At 48.1% G+C, this 20,596-nt stretch overlaps 1 protein-coding gene across 2 annotated transcripts in view; it reads left to right on the forward strand.

Annotated features, from left to right (window-relative positions):
- The window catches only part of AIFM1 (apoptosis inducing factor mitochondria associated 1), a 33,653-nt gene extending 19,607 nt beyond the window's left edge, over positions 1-14,046 (forward strand). Inside the window, exons 7-16 of one of the 2 annotated variants that reach the window (XM_025852547.2) lie at positions 2,135-2,219; positions 2,913-2,989; positions 4,119-4,227; positions 5,923-6,030; positions 6,376-6,464; positions 7,169-7,309; positions 9,788-9,930; positions 11,628-11,752; positions 13,267-13,463; positions 13,787-14,046. In XM_025852547.2, coding sequence (XP_025708332.1) covers positions 2,135-2,219; positions 2,913-2,989; positions 4,119-4,227; positions 5,923-6,030; positions 6,376-6,464; positions 7,169-7,309; positions 9,788-9,930; positions 11,628-11,752; positions 13,267-13,463; positions 13,787-13,858 — 1,146 coding nt within the window. In that variant the 3' untranslated portion in view covers positions 13,859-14,046. The remainder of the gene's footprint in view (positions 1-2,134; positions 2,220-2,912; positions 2,990-4,118; positions 4,228-5,922; positions 6,031-6,375; positions 6,465-7,168; positions 7,310-9,787; positions 9,931-11,627; positions 11,753-13,266; positions 13,464-13,786) is intronic. The other variant, XM_025852548.2, reaches the window with a different exon arrangement.
- The last annotated feature ends 6,550 nt before the right edge of the window (positions 14,047-20,596 follow it).

Here is a 20,596-nt window from a genome sequence, read left to right on the forward strand (position 1 = left end):
ATGGATATGTGACTGTGATGTTCAGTGGGGGGGTCTGGGCGCGGATAGAGATTCAGGAATCATCCACGTATGTGTAAGAGTTGAAACCATGAGAGTGGGTGAGGCCGCCTGTGGAGAACGTTGCAGTCAGAGGGGAGTGGGGCAAGGATGGAACCCTGGAGAACCCAACTTTTAGGAGGCAGACTGAAGAAGAGATCACAGGAACTAGGAAAGAAATTAAAGGAAGAGAGCCCGGGACAGGGGCTGAGCGAGGTTGGAGTTTCAAGAAGAACGATCACATCCTCCTTGCAGCAAAGGAGTCTGGCCAGAAGAAAACTGTAAAATGAGCCATATAGACTTAGTGGCTCAGATGTCATCGTGAAGTCAGAAAAGAAGATCAAGTACTTCTTCAAAAAGCTTAAATGAGAAAAGGGAGACGGCAATTGGTAGGAGCTCGAGGAGGACGTAGAGTCAGAGGTGGGGCTCTGAGGATGGGACAGACCGACGTATGTTAACGGGCTGAAGGCCTCAGATGTCAGCAGGGAAGGGGAGGAATGAGTGGTAACTACCAGGAGATGGTTCTGGGCGAGAAAGGAAGGGAATGGGGCTTAGGCACAGGAACAGCACAGAAAGGACACCTCATCCCAGAAGCTGGAAGGACGGAAGTGGGGGTTGGGAGGTGGGAAGCTGAGGAGGATCACATCTAATGGCTTCACTTGTTCTTGCAATAAACTAGGGGACCAGGTGGTTGGTTATCTGAGAGTGAGCAGTGTGACGGTTGAGCTAGGGGGGTTGGATTGAAGAGAGAGCTTACCCAGGGACAAACCAAAGGCTAAAGAAACTACTCACCTATCCAATCACAGTTTATGTCGTTGCCTCCAGAAAGCTCAACGGAGGGCCCCTATCACATGTCCCTAGGGCTACCTGTACTGCCCTTATCAGAGCATTTCTCACTCTTGATTGTATATGTTAAATTGTCTGCCTTGGCTACTAGACTCTGGAGACAGGGAAGGTATCTGTTTTTCTCACCATCATGTCCCCAATACTTAACGCAGTCCCTGACATGGTAGGTGCTTAATAAGTATGTCTTGAACGAATGGCCTCGCAGCTAGTAGAGAGGGGAGCAGAGACTGGATCTCTAGTCTCTCTGACTCCAGATCTCAAGCTCTTCACCATAAGAAAGAGGAGGGTGCAGGGAAATTAGAGGTGGTAGCAGGAGAACAGTTTGGGTGATCTAGCATGGGCCCAGATTAGCAGGAATGGAACGGCCCACTGGGTAAGCAGAGAAAATAAAAAGCGAGTATAGGTGACAGCAGGACTGGAAAGAAAGCTGGAAGAATGGCAAACTGTGACCAAAAAATGGGATATTCAAGGTAGAAGTAGAGCTTTCAGAGAGAGGATTCTGGATGTGGCTCAGGAGGAAAAGGATGAGCCAACTTCCCAGGTCTTCAGTGAACGAGGAGTGACCGGGAGGTGGCTGCATAACAGTGACTGGTAGGATGTAGGTGGGTGCTTCTCAGAGGGGCGTGAGGGCCCACGAATCTGGAAGCAGCAGCAGCAACCAGCACCCCCACCCCTGGGTGTGATGGGGGAGGAGTGTGCGTGAATGAGAGGTCTCTACGTGTGAGCTATCCTTGGCGGGAGAGCTGAGTTCTAGCGAAGGGTAGAAGTTAGACAAAACAGCTTGTAAAAATGTTGAGGATGTAGGAGCGTTGTGAACCAGGAAATAAGGTTTCCAAGAAAGCCAAGCAGAAAAGTCCGTCTCTGTTCTCCATTTCCACAAATTGGGCAGGGACTTTGGGGACTGTGGGGATTTGTTTTAATGTTGGCTGCTTAAGAAAGTATGACCACTTGAAGAGGCTGGGTACCAGAAACTGCGGTGCCAGTGATTACTTAGAAATGGTTTCTTGAGGATCACCCTGGGTCAAGAACGAATTCTTCTCACTGGGCTGACGGCTGAAAGGTACAGGGTTCCTTTTTGGGGTAATGGAAATGATCTATAATTATAGTGGTGATGGTTGCACTACCTTGTGAATATACTAAAAACCACGAATTGTACATTTTAACATGGTAAGTATAATGTTATGTGAATTATGTCTCAATACCAAAGCGTTTTAAACTAACTCATCTCTCTGTCTTTCTGTGTGTGTCCCAGGTAGTGCAGCTCGACGTGAGAGGCAACGTGGTGAAACTTAACGATGGCTCTCAGATAACCTATGAAAAGTGCTTGATTGCAACAGGTGAGTATTTCTCCAGACAGATTTCCCTGGTACAGCTCATTCAGGTTTTAGTATAGAAGGCACTACTTAATCTTAAGAAAACCAAAACCCAGTCTCCCTGAAGTGGGTGGCCTCTCTTGGTGCAAAGCCCAGCTAACTACAGGCATCTGATCAGCAGCCCTTCTGGAGTACCCCTGCTGCTCCTTTGGGTAAGGGCACAGATGGGTATTGAAGAGGATGGCCTTTTTTCCCCTCCCCCCGTTTAGCCCCTGCCCTCTGCTCTCTGCCCTGTGCCCCAGAAGTGATACAGCCTCACAGCTTCATTGCCACTTCCGATCAGAAATCGAGAGAGGAGACTGAAGCGGTCGCTTAAACAAACATAGCATGCTTTCTGGCGATGCCCCTAGAAGGGACCGGGGAAGGAAAAAGCGAGGCCTTGTGGCCATCTCCAGGGAGGGCGGGCCCTTTGTAGAGATTCACAAATGGCTTCTCCAAGGAAATTGACAGAAGCCTGCTGGGAGGCCAGGTGAAGGGAAACAAAGCCTCTGGGCCTTGTGGAGGCTGAGGTGGCACCAGCAGAACCTCGCTTGCCACAGCACCACCTTTGGCGGGGGGAACGTTTGGGCTAGCTCCCCGCTTGTTGGGCTGGCTCCCCGCTTGTTGGGCTAGCTCCTCGCTTGTTGGGCTAAAGGGTTTTCCTCCTCCTGTTTCCAGGAGGCACTCCAAGAAGTCTGTCTGCCATTGATAGGGCTGGAGCAGAGGTGAAGAGTAGAACAACGCTTTTCAGAAAGGTAATTGTCTGCTTTAGTGCTTTCATTGTTTTTGGTTTTTGAAGAGGTAGCATAATCATGTGGTCCCCAAGTAACTACCCAGGAATTGGGAGATGGGAGTTCTATTTATGGCTCTTCTATAGACTTGTTATCTGGCCTTGAGCAAGTCACTTCCTCTCTCTGCACCTCAAATACCTCACTCGAGGGTTTTCAGCTCCTAGGCGAAAAATACATCTAGTGTTTTTTATTGCTTACTATAGTTCCTCCCAATTGCTCTTCCATACTTGTTTTGTTCCTGATGCCTTTGAGTCATTGGAACTCCTTATAGCCTCTTGGCATTTTGCATTGCAAATGTTACTGCAGAGACTTTGAAGAGAAAACCCGAGTACCTAAGTGAAAAAGGAAGGGGGGGGGCGCTTTGCTTCTTAACACTGTGCTTTACTCAGGACACCTGCTGAAATTTTCCAGCCACTCTTACAGGTATTTGAGAAGATTGCTATCATCCTTTAAATTCTTTTTTTTTTTTTAAGATTTTATTTATTTATTTGACAGAGAGACACAGTGAGAGAGGGAACACAAGCAGGGGGAGTGGGAGAGGGAGAAGCAGGCTTCCGGCAGAGCAAGGAGCCCGATGTGGGGCTTGATCCCAGGACGCTGGGATCATGACCTGAGCCGAAGGCAGACGCTTAACGACTGAGCCACCCAGGCGCCCCCATCCTTTAAATTCTTGATCAGATAAGGTTTATCAGCCTTTGGCACCATTGACATTTTGGGCTGGATGACTGTTCGTCGTGAGGGGCTGGCCTGTGCATATAGGATATTTAGCAGCATCCCCGGCCTCTACCTGCTAGCTGCAAGGAGCACTTCCTCACCCCCAGTTGTGGCAACCAAAAATGGCTCCAGAAATTACCAAATGTCCGCTGAGGGAGAGGGGGTGAAACTGCCCCCAGTTGAGAACCACTGATGCTAGAAGGAATGTTCCAAGGGCGAGAAATTTACATCAGTAACAGAGGCTATAATTGAGCCACTTCTTACAAGGAGAAGATTTTATGTGCAAATTACATGTCAAAGATTTAGCTGAAAATATTTCTTGGTGTTATCCTATGCCCCTTTGGGGAAATGAGTGCACTAAACTGGTGTGATCCTGCAGATTGGAGACTTTAGAGCCTTAGAGAAGATCTCCCGGGAAGTCAAGTCAATTACGATAATCGGTGGGGGCTTCCTTGGGAGTGAACTGGCCTGCGCTCTTGGCAGAAAGGGTGAGTACTGAGCAGTGACCTCAATTTTTCTTTCTCTGGTTTTATATCCCATGCTTTTTGGGGCTCTCACAAATTCCAGGGATGCATTTGCCAGGATCAGTAGAAAGAGTTTGATTAAGATTTATGTGGTAAGGGGTGCCTGGCTGCCTTAGTCAGTAGAGCATGCAACTCTTGATCTTGGGGATGTGAGTTCAGGCCCCACATTGGGGGTAGAGTTCACTTAAAAAAAAAAAAAAGATTTATATGGTGAAAAGCTAAGCACTGAGCTTAGTTCTCGTGAGGAATCCCTTAGTGACCAAAAAGCTGTCATCTGAGCAACTGAGCAGAAATGCTTTCTTTCCCTTCCTCTAGCCTCTAAGCCAGGACTCCTCAGAAATAAAGTATTAAGGGGATGCCTGGCTGGCTCAGTTGGTAGAGCATATGACTCTTTTTTTTTTAAAGATTTTATTTATTTATTTGAAAGAGAGAGAATGAGAGAGAGCACATGAGAGGGGGGAGGGTCAGAGGGAGAAGCAGACTCCCTGCCGGGCAGGGAGCCCGATGCGGGACTCGATCCCGGGACTCCAGGATCATGACCTGAGCCAGAGGCAGTTGCTTAACCAACTGAGCCACCCAGGTGCCCCGAGTGTATGACTCTTGATCTCAGGGTTGTGAGTTCGAGGCCCACATTGGGTATAGAGATTACTTAAAAATAAAACCTTTAGGGGTGCCTGGATGGCTCATTCGGTTAAGCATCTGATACATCTTTTATTTTTTTATTTTTATTTTTTTAAAGATGTTATTTATTTGAGAGAGAGAGCATGCGTGCGCACACACAGAGGGAGAGAGAGAAGCAGACTTCCCACTGAGCAAGGGATCTGACACGGGGCTTGATCCCAGGAGCCCGGGATCATGACCCAAGCCGAAGGCAGACACTTAACCTACTGAGCCACCCAGGTGCCCCTGATAAATCTTTTTTAAAAAAGTCTTTTAAAAGGGCGCCTGGGTGGCTCAGTTGGTTGGGCGACTGCCTTCGGCTCAGGTCATGATCCTGGAGTCCCGGGATCGAGTCCCACATCGGGCTCCCTGCTCAGCAGGGAGTCTGCTTCTCCCTCTGACCCTCTTCCCTCTCGTGCTCTCTGTCTCTCATTCTCTCTCTCTCAAATAAATAAATAAAATCTTTAAAAAAAAAAAAAAGTCTTTTAAAAAAGAAATAAAATAGTAAGGAAAGTGAGTTATTAAGATGGTAAGGGCAATGTAGACTACAGAGTTGTATGTATATTTGAACTTCTGTTCCCTGTAAAAATCAGAATTTCTTCATACGCACCATGCTTCCCAGTTCGACAGCTCTGTGTGTTCCAGTTTGAATGTTTCATGACAGCCATTTTCCTTAATGTCAGTTTTTGGCTGTGTGAAATCGGGGCGTCTTCTCACGAGGGTGCTTCCTCTTCAGAGGCCACAAGGCACAGGCGTGAGCCTGAGCAGATTCCTGGGTGTAATGCACTTAGTAAATGGTGTGTAGTTGAATCCAGGGACAGCAGTTCTGGCACCTGTTATATTTGCCTTGTCAGTGCCCCACAAATAGGAGCTCTGGCCTAGGTCGCAGCATTGTCCTGTGTGTCACGAATGGCAACCTGCTGCTCCTTCACTTCTCTTCCTGTCTTCCCAGGATTGGCTTTTGCCTCCTGCTCTACCTAGTGTGTTTCTTCTTCCCAGCTCGAGCTTTGGGTACAGAAGTGATTCAGCTCTTCCCTGAGAAAGGAAATATGGGAAAGATCCTCCCTGAATACCTCAGCAACTGGACCATGGAAAAAGTCAGACGAGGTAGAGAGACTTTCCATATGCTGCCGCTCTTTCCTTTGAATGAGGCCTAACGCAAAGTTGGCTTCTTTGGGAACCCCCTTGACATAAGCCATATCACCTGGCAGATGAAATAGTTCTACCATTCTCCACTCAGCCAAGTTCCTATAGGCGTTCTGAATCTGACGCACCAAATTCCCGGAAGTACCGAAAATGAACTGTGGGTGTGGGTTCTTGCAGTTCCCCAAGGCTGCCTACGTGCTGATGATTACTGGTTTTATGATGGGGGGTGCCTTTAGTCATCTTCCCTACTCGTCATGAAGGTGGGACGCTCGCACGCTCAGCCTCAGGTCTTGTTTGCCTTCACAGAGGGGGTTAAGGTGCTTCCCAATGCGATTGTGCAATCAGTTGGAGTCAGTGGTGGCAAGTTACTCATCAAGTTGAAAGATGGCCGGAAGGTAAGGAGGGGAAGATGGGCTGCCAGACCTTCCAGCTCTCCCCTCCCCTTTCCTCATTCTTACTCCTTCGTTTGATAACAGTGGATAGTTTTCGTGGCAGCCACCATTAACACTGTCATAATTTTCTGAATGAACTATTCTCTCCATTCAAATAAGAATGATGAGAGCCAGAGTAGACACCTGTGAACCACTTCCCCCCTCCCGTCTGTATCACAGATTTTTGAGACCTTACAAGGGTGGCAGATTTCTGTTCCGACAATGTGGGGTAGATTTGTGTTGGAGGAAGTTTACAAAGTAGACCTTTAAATCTGTTTACCAGAGTTATGTGAGTTAATCAGTGAGTTGGGGGGTTTTTTTGTTTTGTATTTTTGTTTTTGTTTTTTTTTTTTTGTAAAGCTCCACTTCGTAGTAAAATAAAGTACAGTTGCTATGTCCGTAGACATACATGGAAACTGTGGTAACCGGCTGAATTACTTTTTTTTTTTTCAAAAGATTTTGCTTATTTGACAGAGAAAGACACAGCGAGAGAGGGAACACAAGCAGGGGGAGTGGGAGAGGGAGAAGCAGCCTTCCCGCTGAGCAGGGAGCTCGATGCGTGGCTGGATCCCAGGACCCTGAGATCATGACCTGAGCCGAAGGCAGATGCTTAACGACTGAACCACCCAGTTGCCCCTGGCTGAATTATTTCTTTTTTTTTCCCTCAGGTAGAAACTGACCACATAGTGGCAGCTGTGGGCCTGGAGCCCAATGTTGAGTTGGCCAAGACGGGTGGACTAGAGATAGACTCTGATTTTGGTGGCTTCCGGGTAAATGCAGAGCTCCAAGCCCGCTCCAACATCTGGGTGGTAAGTGTGCAACAGCACAAGTGGGCATGGTTCCTTGTCCCCAGCCTGTGAGCAAGTCTGCCTGGCAGTGTGCGAAAGCTCGTCAGCACCTTGCCCAGATAGAGTCAGAATGTTTGGAGGCCGAGGGTGAAGAACAGAAACTCCACTACTTGATTTACAAGATCAGGTATGGCTGCATGCCACAAGCTAGTGGAAAAGGAAATGAACAGTGTGTGCGCCTACCGAAATAGAGTTCTTCCCGTTCTATGGTTGGCAGCTGCCATCGGCATTGCCCTGATGGGCATGTGCCCAGCTTTCAGATGGATCCGCTGTTCCCTTTGCCCGAAAGTGAGCCCAGGGAATGGAGGATGAGGCAGTTTTATAACATTCCCTAGAAGGGAAAATTACTCTGTTTTCGTTATCTTTGAGCACTATTTTTAGCTGTTTTAAAAAATGTTATGACACAAACAAGACTATAGTATGTAGGAACCATGAGGTAATTTCCCCATTGTTAGATCATTACAAGTGTATTGTGTTTGATTATGGACTCTGCAACTAAGAAGGGTGTTTTTCCCTTAAAGCTTTTTTTTTTTTAAAGATAAAGTGTACTGCATTTTTTTAGAGATTTATTTATTTATTTTAGAGCGAGCATGAGCAGGGGGAGGGGCAGAGGGAGAGAGAGAGTCCCAAGCAGAGTCCCTGCTGCTGAGCGCACAGCCCGACTCAGGGCTCGATCCCAGGACCCAGAGATCATGACCTGAGCTGAAATCACACATTGGACGCTTAACTGACTGAGCCACCCAGGTGCGCCTAGAGTATACTGGGTTTTTTAAAACTTGTTATAAACGCAATATGTAGGAGCACCTGGGTGGCTCAGTCAGCTGGGCATCCGACTCTTGATTTTGGCTCACGTCATGATCTTGGGGTTGTGAGATCAAGCCCCATATGGGGCTCCATGCTCAGTGGGGAGTGTGCTTGGGATTCTCACTCTCCCTCTCCTTCTGCCCCTCCCCACCTCTCTAAAATAAATAAATCTTTAAAAAAGCAATATGCACTCAATATGGAAGACAGATAAGAATGAGAAAGGGGGACGTGCCTGGGTGGCTCAGTCGTTAAGTGTCTGCCTTCGGCTCAGGTCATGGTCCCAGGGTCCTGGGATCGAGCCCCGCATCGGGCTCCCTGCTCCGCAGGGAGCCTGCTTCTCCCTCTCCCACTCCTCTTGCTTGTGTTCCCTCTCTCGCTGTGTCTCTCTCTGTCAAATAAATAAATAAAATCTTTAAAAAAAAAAAGAATGAGAAAGGGGGAAGGAAAAAAAGAGAAAGGGGGGAAATCACCTACAGCAACCACCGATATTTTGGTGTATTTCCTTCCCTTCATTTTCTTCTGCATAGGTTTTTTTCCCTTTGTTGTAGATGGTCATGGTGAGTGTACTACAATAAACATTTGTGTTCTTCTCTTTTTTTACTTACCATGCTAATGTATTTTCCACATTGCTTCAGATTCTAAAGACTGTATAATAGTCCACCAGGTGGATTTCATAGTTTATTTCACCATTGCTCACATTAGATTTTTAGGTTGCCTTGGGGGAGTCTGAATAGCCACAAAGGGTTAGAGCACTCACGTGCCATGTCCTTAGTGATGTTGGCCTTGTTCACCTCCAGCCGGAGGCTCTCTCTCTGCTTGAAACACTGAGCTCACTTACTCTGTACCTGTCACATGGCACCCTGCTGGTTTGCATTGCATTCTAGTGAGGGATGATGCTGCATCTTCCTCAGGTAGGTTATATGCTCTTTGTGGGCAAAGTGGGGGTCAGGTTTGTCACAGCCACCCAGACAGTATAATGCTTTGTACAGAAATAAGTTTTCCATAAATATTTGGTGAATGAACGAATAGATACTGAATGACCAAAAGAAAACCTTATCTTGGGGTGCCTGGGTGCCTCAGTCAGTTGAGCATCTGCCTTCCACTCTGGTCGTGATCCCAGGGTCCTGGGATCGAGTCCCACTTCGGGCTCCCTCGCGGGAGAGTCTGCTTCTCCCTCTGCCTCTCTCTGTGTCTCTCATGAATAAGTGAATAAAATCTTTTAAAAAAAAGAAAATCCTATCTTGGAAAAGATTTCTAGGTGAGAGGCGGTCTCATACCTAAAAACTGGTTTCCATGCATAGGAAAGAATATTTTGCAAATCACAGTTATTAAATATTCGGTCTCTGCTAAGAGCAGAATGAGAGAAGAAATAGGTGTGAGCTGCAGCATAGAAGATTTCAGTTCGCATTGTGGAAGCATAGAAATAGTTTTTTTGTTTTGGGGGGTTAGCATAGAATAGTTTTTTAAAAATGGAATCTCAACTTTTTTTAGTTAAGTGTAGGTGCGATTCTGGCCCATAAATGGAAAACACTAATTAGTTAACGGCACAAGGGTTTTTTTTGAGCCCTCAAAATGTATGTTCTGTCATTTTTTTTTTTTTTATCATGTGCTCATATAATGTACTTGTTTCCAAAGGCAGGAGATGCTGCATGCTTCTACGATATAAAGTTGGGTAGGAGGAGGGTAGAGCACCATGATCACGCTGTTGTGAGCGGAAGATTGGCCGGAGAAAATATGACTGGAGCTGCTAAGCCATACTGGCATCAGTCAATGTTCTGGTAATAGTTTTGTACCTTGCGGACTCAACTGGTTAGAACACAGAATTAATGCGACCAGAGTTACAGTTTGGTTTCCATGTGGGCCAATTAGCTTCTTACAGAGGGGAGAAAAAATCTATCTTGTTTCCATGCATTCTACACCCAAGCAGCCTTCTGGTAAAAGGCCCCACCTGGCATAAGTCAGACTAGGTGAATGCGTGGAGATGGCATCAGCACTTCTGGTAAAATAGCTCAGAGTTTGAGCTGCAGGAGGCGGTACAAACGTGTACTCTTAGCTAGAGACGGCAGCATGTTTTCATTTGTTCTTCGGTGCTAACCCTAATGAGCCCAACGTACCGACAGAAAGGCAGCCCAGGGGCACCCGGCTGGCTCAGTCGGTGAAACATGCAGCCCTTGATCTCAGGGTCGTGAGTTTGAGCCCCATGTTGGGTGCAGGGATTACTTTAAGAGGAAAAAAAAAAGCAGCCCACTCATATGTAACCCTTAATTAAGATCAGCAGTTCAAAGTCAGGCATCTATAGACAATTCTCTGAATAGCAAAAAGTTAGCAAGGGACATTCCTGAGTACTGGGATTGGCCTTATTTGGCACACTCTCCTCTTATTGCTTTGAAAGATGGGATGCATAAAAAAACTTCAAGGTTTCAGAAGCCTCTAAGCAGTTTCTATTGGGGAACTTCTCAGCTGGTGAGAATACATTTCAAGACAATCACACACAGTTTTGTGAGCGGGCAGCAGAAACATAACAGATGGGTTTCGGGGTCAACACCTGTAAGATAATGCGGTTAGGAACAAAAGAGTCCATAGGTAGATAATCATCAGTTAGGTCTCAGGACCAGTATCCGAGAAGTCACTGTAGACCATTCCCTGAAGATACCAGTCCAGTGAGCTTCTGTGGTCAAGAAATGACAACACAGGAATAAAAAGCAGAGCATAAGGAATTTAGTCCATGACACTCAAATAGCATAAGGGGACAGATGGTAGCTATGCTTGTGGTGAGTACAGCAGTGTGTAAACTCATCAAATCACTGAGCTGTATGCCTGAGATGAATGTAACACGGTGTGTCAACTATCCTCAAATTTTACTTACTTAATCACTTACTTAATTAAATGATGGAAAAAGGTAGAGCACCAGAAACAAAACCATGAGTAGTAGCCTCACGTGATTACAAAACCATCCCAAGAAGAACAATTAAAATAAAATGATCAAGTGGATGGAGGCATTCCAGCCTTGAACAAATGAAGGCTCAGAGGAGATACCATCCATTGATGAAGCTGTAAAGGATCTCAGATTCTGAATTCTGTAAATATGGAGCACCCTTTACAGCGCCAGCAGGGCAGTTTTAGGTTGAGTTAAAGGAAGGTAGTGAATAGTAAAGTTGATGAACCCATCACTCCCCAAGGGATAAAAACATGGATAAATTTCAGAAAGTGTAGATCAGTGTATGGATATGTGATATGTATAATGGCTTCTTAAGGAAAATAAAAGCTGCTTTGGGATAACAGTGCTTTCTCACGAGTGTCCCCAGATGCCCTGGCAAGCAGACCGATCAGTTTGGCGTTTTCCCTTGTTGCACATACCAGGTTCTTTGGTTGGCATGAATCAAAGTGTGGTGTCTTAGAAAAAATAAAAAATATACCACCGTGTCATTCTTTGCAGTCCCCTTGACAGAACACCCTCTTGTCTCTCCTTCCTTAGGAGTGATTTGGGCCCCGATGTTGGCTATGAAGCTATTGGTCTTGTGGACAGTAGTTTGCCCACAGTCGGTGTGTTTGCAAAAGCAACTGCACAAGACAACCCAAAATCTGCCACAGAGCAGTCAGGTAAGGAAGCCCAACTACTTCTCTGAGAAGAGTGTTGAGAAGCAGTGGTCCAGATTCTCCTGAACAAGGGGTTTCTGTATTGGCCAGAGGGAACTGTCAGTGAAAGCCTTTCTTCATGTTGTGCTTTAAAATAAACCCAACCCAAAGTCCTTACTCTTTCTTGGGCTGAGAGCTGGCAAAATCAGGTAACCTGGTCAGAGCGTAGACTCAGATGTGGGTGTTCGTCCTCTCCTCCGGGCCCCGGCTGGCTCAGCAACTCTGGTTTAGTTTGCCTCTAGGGACTAGGAAGCCCTGCGTGCTGAAGAAAACCTGAACTTTTAAGATTTTTATTTTTTATTATCATTATTATTATTAGCCTCCTACTAATCCCAAGAACCTTAGTGTAGGACCTGCAATCCTCCACGGACCCTGGGCCGTGAAGAACTGGACCGAGTAATTCTTGAGCTGCCTGTAATTCCATTTGTCACATCTTACTGCCAGGTTTTCTTTGGACGGGAGGCACCTCTCACGGAATGAACTTCTCTCCCACACACGACTCTTTCATTAACTCTTAGACCTGTTCTCTCTCCCTTCCATGACCCTAGCTGAAGTTATTTAACCTCCGTGTCCTCTTGTCAGAGGCGTTTCAAGAACAGGTTGCTCTTTAAAGGAGAGAACAAGACATTACATGGACATGTAGGTCCTTTTCCTGTGTAATCCAAGTGGGTAACATACCCCCGCTCCTTCATCCGGCCCTCTCCGGAGAAGTGGATCCAGGAGAGGGCCCCGGGGACTAAGAAACTCCAGAGCACTACTCTGTACCCTGGGCAGTATTGTTCGGAGCCTGACTGTTCTCAGAGGACAGCATGCCCCCTCCCCAGGAGGAACCCCCTGCACTGCGGTTTGTCCGTATGGAAGTGCCCTCTCCTGCTTTGGCCAGAGGACCTCTCTAGCAGCACTGTCCAGTGGACCTTTATGCTCCAGGGGCAGTGTTCTGTTCCTGCTCTGTCCACTACATAGCCCCTAGCTGCGTGTGGCTGTTTAGCACTTGAAATGTGGCTAGTGCAAATGAGGAACTGAATTTTACATTTGATTTAATTTTGGTTAAAATAGATAAAATTTTCATTACCTTTTAATAACGGAACTAGAATTGCTGTTTGTGGCTAGTGGCTACTGTACTGGACTGTGCGGCTCTCGAATGTTTCTCAGAGGACAAGAGCTAGTCTTCTGCAGTTGGAAGAAATCCAGATACTGGGAAAGAATCTATAGCATACATTTAAAGTGAAATGGTAAGGGAAGGAAGTTCCAGGTCAGACTGACGCAGTGCCCCGGAGACTCGGCAAGGAAGAGCTTTGGTCGGCTTTGCCAGTGGAGAGGAGCTGGAGACGGCCAGTGTTTACTAAGAGGGCACAAAAACAAATCCTCTAGGAGCAGGTTGAAGCAAGTGTCAGAAGATACTTGCCTTCTAGAATTTCCTAAGTTCATAACTGACTCTGTTTTGTTTTTATTTTGTTTGTTCTGGGGGTTGGCCACAGGGACTGGTATCCGCTCAGAGAGTGAGACAGAGTCTGAGGCCTCAGAAATCGCTGTTCCTCCCAGCAATCCTGTAGTCCCCCAGGCCCCTGCCCAAGGGGAGGACTACGGCAAAGGTGTCATCTTCTACCTCAGGGACAAAGTAGTGGTGGGGATCGTGCTGTGGAACATCTTCAACCGAATGCCAATAGCAAGGAAGGTGGGTACCTGTCAGCGCTCCTCGAGGAAGATGGGAAAACGTACCCCGGACTTCATCAGGTGCCCTGCTGTGCATTGTCCACCCGGGTCAGCCTGTGCCTGAGCAGAACAAAGGTGTAGCCTTGGCTCGGGAGCGTTTCTTTTTCACTCAGGACTTGGCTGGGTGGCCGGGGAGTTGGCACACACTCATTTGGGGTTAACAGAAAGCTGTTCCCACAGCTCCCTCCCAGGGCGACGTGGGGACTGGCCCAGGCCTCCCCATTGTGCAGGCCGGCCTGGCGCACACGAAGCGAGTCGGTGACCCATTGTTCCTCTCTCCCTCAGATCATTAAAGACGGTGAGCAACACGAAGATCTCAATGAAGTAGCCAAACTATTCAACATTCATGAGGACTGAAGCCCCCCAGTGGAACAGGCAAGCCCTTTGCTGTCCCTGACAGCAGCTTGGATGAGTAAAGGAGCATTTTTTATTCAGCAGACTTCCTCTGCATATGAGTGTGAATGGTAAAGTCCTTTGTGAATATTTCAATCATGTAGGCAGATTCTTAATGTTCACATCACTAAATAAAACCTGATTCTTCTAAATTAACTTCTGTTCTCTTTGAAAGGGAACGGGTGGGCGAAGGGAGGAAAGTTGTGCATATCAGCAAGCAAGCACACTGGAACTCCTACCAAGTGCGTGATTTGTTTCGGCCTTGTATTCCCTGCTCCACACTCTCAACTGCTTTCAGTTTCTGAATGTCTCTCTGGCCCCATCCACTGTTAAATGAGTGAACACAGAAACACACGGAACAGATTCTGCTTTACCCGGAACAATTCCTGTTGTCCTGCTCAGAACTGGCTTGGACCTGCAAGGGGCCAGAAAGATCACTTACTGCAAAAGAAGCAAGGGTTCAGAGACCTGGTGCTTCATGGCTAAACCTGAGACTGACTCTCTGAGGGATCGGGATCTCTCACCTCCCATCTCAACTCCTCCATGCACTGTCCCTCAAACTAGAAATCTCTCCCCTCGCCCCTTTGACCTAAAATAGGCTTATAGACACACCTCACTTTACAGATAATTTCCCAAGAACAGAAGTCAGAGGTTCATAAATCAACTCATTTTTTATATTTCAAATTAACTTTGAAAAATCATCTTGGGGCACCTGGGTGGCTCAGTCATTAAGTGTCTGCCTTTGGCTCAGGTCATGATCCCAGGCTCCCGGGATCGAGCCCCGCATCGGGCTCCCTGCTCGGCGGGAAGCCTGCTTCTCCCTCTCCCACTCCCCCTGCTTGTGTTCCCTCTCTCGCTGTGTCTCTTGTCAAATAAGTAAAATCTTTAAAAAAAAATTAACAAAAACTAAATAAATAAATAAATCAAATCTTGGGGCGCCCAGCAGGCTCAGTCAGAAGAGCATGCAACTCTTGATCTCAAGGTCATGAGTTCAAGCCCCATGTAGGGTGTAGAGATTACTTAAAATCTTTAAAAAAAAAATTAGCTGCACCAGGACAGGTTCTTACTATATGTACACAGGTTTAGTGAAATATGATCTGATGCATGGCATATCCCAATCCATATGTAGAAAACTCACCTAACGTCGTATGAAATAGGACTGATTCTGCGGTGCTCATTGCTACTTACAAAGATGGCGGTAGTTCTAAGATCCTGAAGCGGTTCACAAATCATCTTTTAAAAGATCAAATTGTGAATTGTCTTTTTTTAGTGGTATGTGCAATTTAGTCTAATTTTTTGACAGTTGTTATCCTTGTATAGAGTGTCATTGTAATTCAGTTAAGTAAAATGAAATGGGGGCGCCTGGGTGGCTCAGTTGGTTAAGCAACTGCCTTCAGCTCAGGTCATGATCCTGGAGTCTCAGGATCGAGTCCCGCATCGGGCTCCCTGCTCAGCGGGGAGCCTGCTTCTCCCTCTCTCTCTGCCTCTCCCCCTGCTCATGCTTTCTCTCCCATTCTCTCTCTCAAATAAATAAATAAAATCTTTAAGAAAAAAAGTAAAATGATTTATTCATCTCGTCAGTGTTCGTTGAGTGTCTACTGTGAGTCAGGTGGATGTCAGAATAGGCAGGTGGAGGAAACTTGGCCACTTGAGGAAAGCAGACACGTGAACACAGGAGTATCCTAGTGAGATGTGTCCATAGAAAGACACAAAGTACTGTGGACATGCCAAGAATGGAGATCAGCCAGAGCAACCGTCCTCAACTGCTGCTAGATCACTTCCTAAAGCGTCAGTCCATGTCCTCCCAGCTCCACCCCCTCCCCCCCGTTGAAGAATGTACAGTGACTCCTTGTCATCAATCATACCAGGTCCGAATCTTCCCCAGAGCTCCTGACCGCAGCCCACTCTGCCCCCATCCAGCCTCCTTTCCCACAACAGACACACGTGCGCATGTACACATACACATCTGGTTTATTGATGCCTTTAAACTTCTGTTCGTGCTCTCCACATCTGGAATGTCATCCCTGTTCCCTTTTACCTACCCCCTCCTGCTCACCTCTCAAGGCCCAAATGAAATTGCACCTTGGTAACGCGGTACCAGTTGGATTAGTGCCCATGCATGATTTCATCTCTGAACTCCAATTGCACCTACCACCTTTGAACTTGATTGTTCATTAAGTCATTCTCCGCTTTATTAACATTCACTCCCTGAATTGATAGTAAACTATCCCAGAACAGAGACTTTTTTTTTTCTCAGAATGAGGACAATGTGCCCCATCCCCCCAAACCCCGGCAGAGTCCTGAACAAGTCCTTGGTCGCTTGGTTGGATGATGCTAGATAACAGGGCTTACTGCAAAAATGACCCTCTGCCTTGTAACCTCTGTTCTCTGTAATCCAGGTTATCAGACCCCCATCACTTCACCCACTGCCGAGACTTGCCACAGATACCCAGGATGCATTTGATCTGTCCAGGCCCCCAAGGATTGCAGGGACCTTTTTCTAACCAGACAGACGAGGAGCAGTACCAGCTGAGTTCCGGCCCCTGAGAGCCAGCCTGGGAGCAGCTGGGCCACCACACAGTGCAATACGGGGCCAGCCACACCCTGCAAAGAAGGGTTGGGGCTCTGCCAAAACACTGGGTGTTTGGAGCCCACCCACTTGACTTCCATTTCACTTTTCTTTGCCATTTTACAAATGATACCCCATGGCACCTCAGCACCACATCATGGCGGTACTGGCCTTTGCCTGGCCACCCCTGAGGCACCCAGGAGATGGCCTCACACTTTAGCTGGAGAGATGGACCTGAGTGAAGGAAGCACGTTTGACTGGAAAGGAGTCAGAGTAAGCCTCTTAGTGGAGGATGAGGTCAACATATGTGAATTTGTTGTCATTGTTCTAATCAACAGGGCCCATTTGGGAGACAAGAAGCTTACAGCAGAAAGGGATGGGGGTGGGGATCCAGAGTGACCTACTGCAGGCTGCTTCCTTGAAGGAAAATTAGCAGCTTCTCTAGAGACCCATTTATACAAAGGAACTCTCCCCTCCCTTCCACCACTACCCCTTCCCTTTCCCGCTCCTCTCAAGTTTGGCTGTTGCAATATCCCCTCGGTCCTTCCCTGACTCCACCTAACGCGGGGCACCCTTGCTCCCCTGGAGACTGTTGGGACCCGATCCCAGTGCCTTGCTCTCTGGGCAGAGGGGAAGTCCTGCTGGGCCCAGAGGTGAAGTAGAACTGCCTCTGGCCTCTTTCCCAACTTATCAGGGAATTTCTGGCGGGCACAGACACATGTACACAAAACCACACACAGAGACACACAGCCCAAGCCAGTGATGACGTTCCCTTGCCTGGCTGGTTCTACAGATGGGTGTGACCGGGTCAGAGTACAGGGAGGGTCGAAATATTTAGATACCGGACTGCCAAGCCCTGGTCGGAAAACAGGGCTCATCTCAAAACGGATAGTTCAAGAAAGAGAAATGCAGCCCCTGACACCCGGAGGCTGGCCTGGTCGGTGGGGGGGCGGGGGGGGAGCGGCTGTCAGTGGGGCAGTGATGTCACTACAGAGGGCCTGGCGCTCACGGTCAGGCCTGGGTATTCTGTTGAATGTAAAGAGATTGACGGGACGCTAGCATCGCACACGGCCGCTCTGACCATGGCGGAGGCAGACAGAAACAAGACCACTTCGTAATCATGTGTGAATACAGACAAAAACATGACCGTTGCCCAAACCACAGAGATGACCAACACCCACCCACCCCCATACTGTCTCATGGGAGAGATTGCTGCCGCCTTACCAGTTACAGCTTGAGCCTCACTCTCCTCTGCCCTCCTATAGGATAAAACTTACCGAATAAGGCGCCCAATGGTTGGATTATTCGAGCTTCTTGATAGCATCCAATCCAAAGCAAAGCCCTGCTTCCTTCAGCCCTCCCCCAATCACCCAGCCTGGCCCAAATCCTTTAATAAATCTTTTCTAGTACCCTCTTCCTGACACACCCTGTGGTTCCCCATGCGCATTCCTCATCACTGCAGTGAGCAGCAAACCTAACTTGTCCAACCCCAGGAGTGTCCTGGTGGTCGTTGGCTGGTGGGCGTTGGCAATTTGGAGACAAAAAGCCAAAATATCTGCCAGAAGCCCACTACCAGGCAGAGGCCCTCAGGAATGTTGCCTCATCTTGTACCTTCCCCAAGACGCCCCGGTGGCACCTCGGAGGTCTCTGTGTCCCTTGGGAAAAGCCCAGGAGTCGCATCTGGTGTCTGTGGACAGAGGTGCCCGACTTCCCAGGCAGGTTCCCACCTACTGCGATGCCTTGGCACTTGCCACGCAACACAGAGATGCTTCCGGAGGAGCCTCAACCATGGGCGTTGAATTTATAAACACTCAGAATCACAAATGGAGTTATTGGTCAGCTAGCAAACATGCGCCGCACAGTTCCTGCGTGCCACGGTACAGTAGGCCCTGGAGATAAGAGGATGAGTAATGTATAGTCCCTGCCCTCATGGCCGTATAACCTAGTGGCGGCCAGAGGCAGGGCAGTGGGGACCATCAGCGCAACACCAGCGCTGGGAGTGTGCTGTGTGAGTTCAGATCGGACCCTCGCGATTCCTCACAGTGCTTTATGTTCTGCTTCTCTCTAGTCGAGGCTTTTCTTTCACTGACCAAAGCACTCCATCCTATGGTTGTATCCTCTCTGTCCATCTCTACGAACAAAACATGAATATGTTTACTATGCTTAAGTGAACGTGAACATGTGTAAGATGCTTATTACAGAAGATGGAGCTGATGTTCTTCTTGCCCAAAGAGAATACACCTCCTTCTCGTCACTTTTTCTCGGCCCCTTCATTTTCCGTCCTTCCTCTCAGAATCTCTGCAGTCTCCCCCGCTTGTTTTGCTCCTCCCTGTGTGTCTTCCTCAGGTTCCAGTAAGTGCTCTCTGCCCATTTTTTTTTTCTCCCAACAGTGGAGCGCAGTGGAAAGAGCACTCCTGGATGTGAGTCTCAGCCCTGCTGTTTGAGCCTGGATGGCCCAGGGCAGCTACTTATCTAGGTCTCCGTAGCTTCATCTGTAAACTGAGGGGAACAGACTAGATTATCCCTCCACCCTCAGTTCTAACCTCCTGTGTAGGGAAAAGTCTCTCAGGTGCTTGCACGGGACTGCACTCACCTTGCCATGGGCTCAGTTGCCTTTCATCTCTAAGGTCTAGAGCAGACGCTAATGGGACTCAAAGCTCTTGGCAAGTGTCTCCCCACATAGCCTCTGCTGTCCCTTGGGCTCAACTAGATTTACAGGTTTGGTTTTTTGGGTTTTGTTTTTTAGCTTATGGCTTGTGATTCTTCTTTGACCCGGCAAGTTACAACCAGAACCCCTACAATCCTAGAAATTGCACCTCGCCTTATTTGCTCTCCATGGAGAGGTTGACAGCCTGAAAACTGGGATCCAGGAAAGGTGGCATCCTTCAGCCCCTAAAAAATGTTGACTTCAAGCCCAGAATTTCCCCAGAAAAGCTTTGTGGCAGGACTGGTCTTAGCCATGATCCTAGCACATACACCCCTACCCAACCATTTAATGGTTTCCAATCCCCCCAAAAAACACACCCTGCAGAGCTGGTGGCTGGGTAGCCACCATAACCCAGGGCAGCCATCAACTTGATGCTGACAGAAGAGCTCACAACACCGCCCCTCGTGCCACATAAGGTCTGAGCCCCTAGACCAGCCTGTACACCCACTTCGCTCTTGGTCCATGGCCAATTTTCACACTGGTTATGGCCTTGGCAGAACCCTGCCCCGAAGTGGTGACAAGAGAGCCAGGAAGCTTGCAAGCTTTACCACCCAGCTCTTACCGTAGAGATGGCTGGAAACTGTACACAGGGAAGGAAAGAAAATCCAGTACCATGATTTGCTGGGTGGACAAGAATGCTTAAGGATGGGCGCCTGGGTGGCTCAGTTGGTTAAGCGACTGCCTTCGGCTCAGGTCATGATCCTGGAGTCCCGGGATCGAGTCCCGCATCAGGCTCCCTGCTCGACAGGGAGTCTGCTTCTCCCTTGACCCTCCCCCCTCTCATGTGCTCTCTCTCTCGTTCTCTCTCTCTCTCTCTCAAATAAATAAATAAAATCTTTAAAAAAAAAAAAAAGAATGCTTAAGGATCACTGCCCCTCCAGAGGGAAAGGGGAGCTTTAGGTGTTTCAGGGAGGCCAGCAGAGCCCCTCCAGCTTGAAGCCTACCCTGACCAGGCCCCAAGGCCCTCAGCCACCTTGTTGAGACTAATACCCCAAGCAACTGTTGAGGGATTCTGGTCCACTCCAGTGGGAGTCCTCCAACTAGTGGCACAGTGGGGGTGGGGGGAGGAGGGGAGTGCTGCAAACAGGGAATCCTTGGCCTCAAAGTCGCTCCTACCTCAACCTGGACGGGGCCAGTACCAAGTCCTAGGAGGAAGGGCCACAATGACCTTTCAGGTGATCAGCTTGACTTAATGCAGGGGTGGAGGGCAGCTCAAGGCTCAGAGCACTCTACACTTGTCCCTTTGGTGGCGCCAAGCCCTTATGGGTCCATTCATTCCAACAGGAGGTTCCAAAGAGACCTCAGCTACCAAGTGAACTCCAGGCCCAGAGGAGGGAAGGAGGTCCCGGGCCGCCCCCCTCTCAGCAGGCCCGCACTGTGTGAGGTGCATAATCACAAAGGAATACCTTGGTGGGAGTTTTGCCAG

The sequence above is a fragment of the Callorhinus ursinus genome, unplaced genomic scaffold (genome assembly GCF_003265705.2).
Source record: "Callorhinus ursinus isolate GAN/ISIS: 27379988/994484 unplaced genomic scaffold, GSC_fseal_2.0 scaffold33, whole genome shotgun sequence".
NCBI lineage: Eukaryota > Metazoa > Chordata > Mammalia > Carnivora > Otariidae > Callorhinus > Callorhinus ursinus.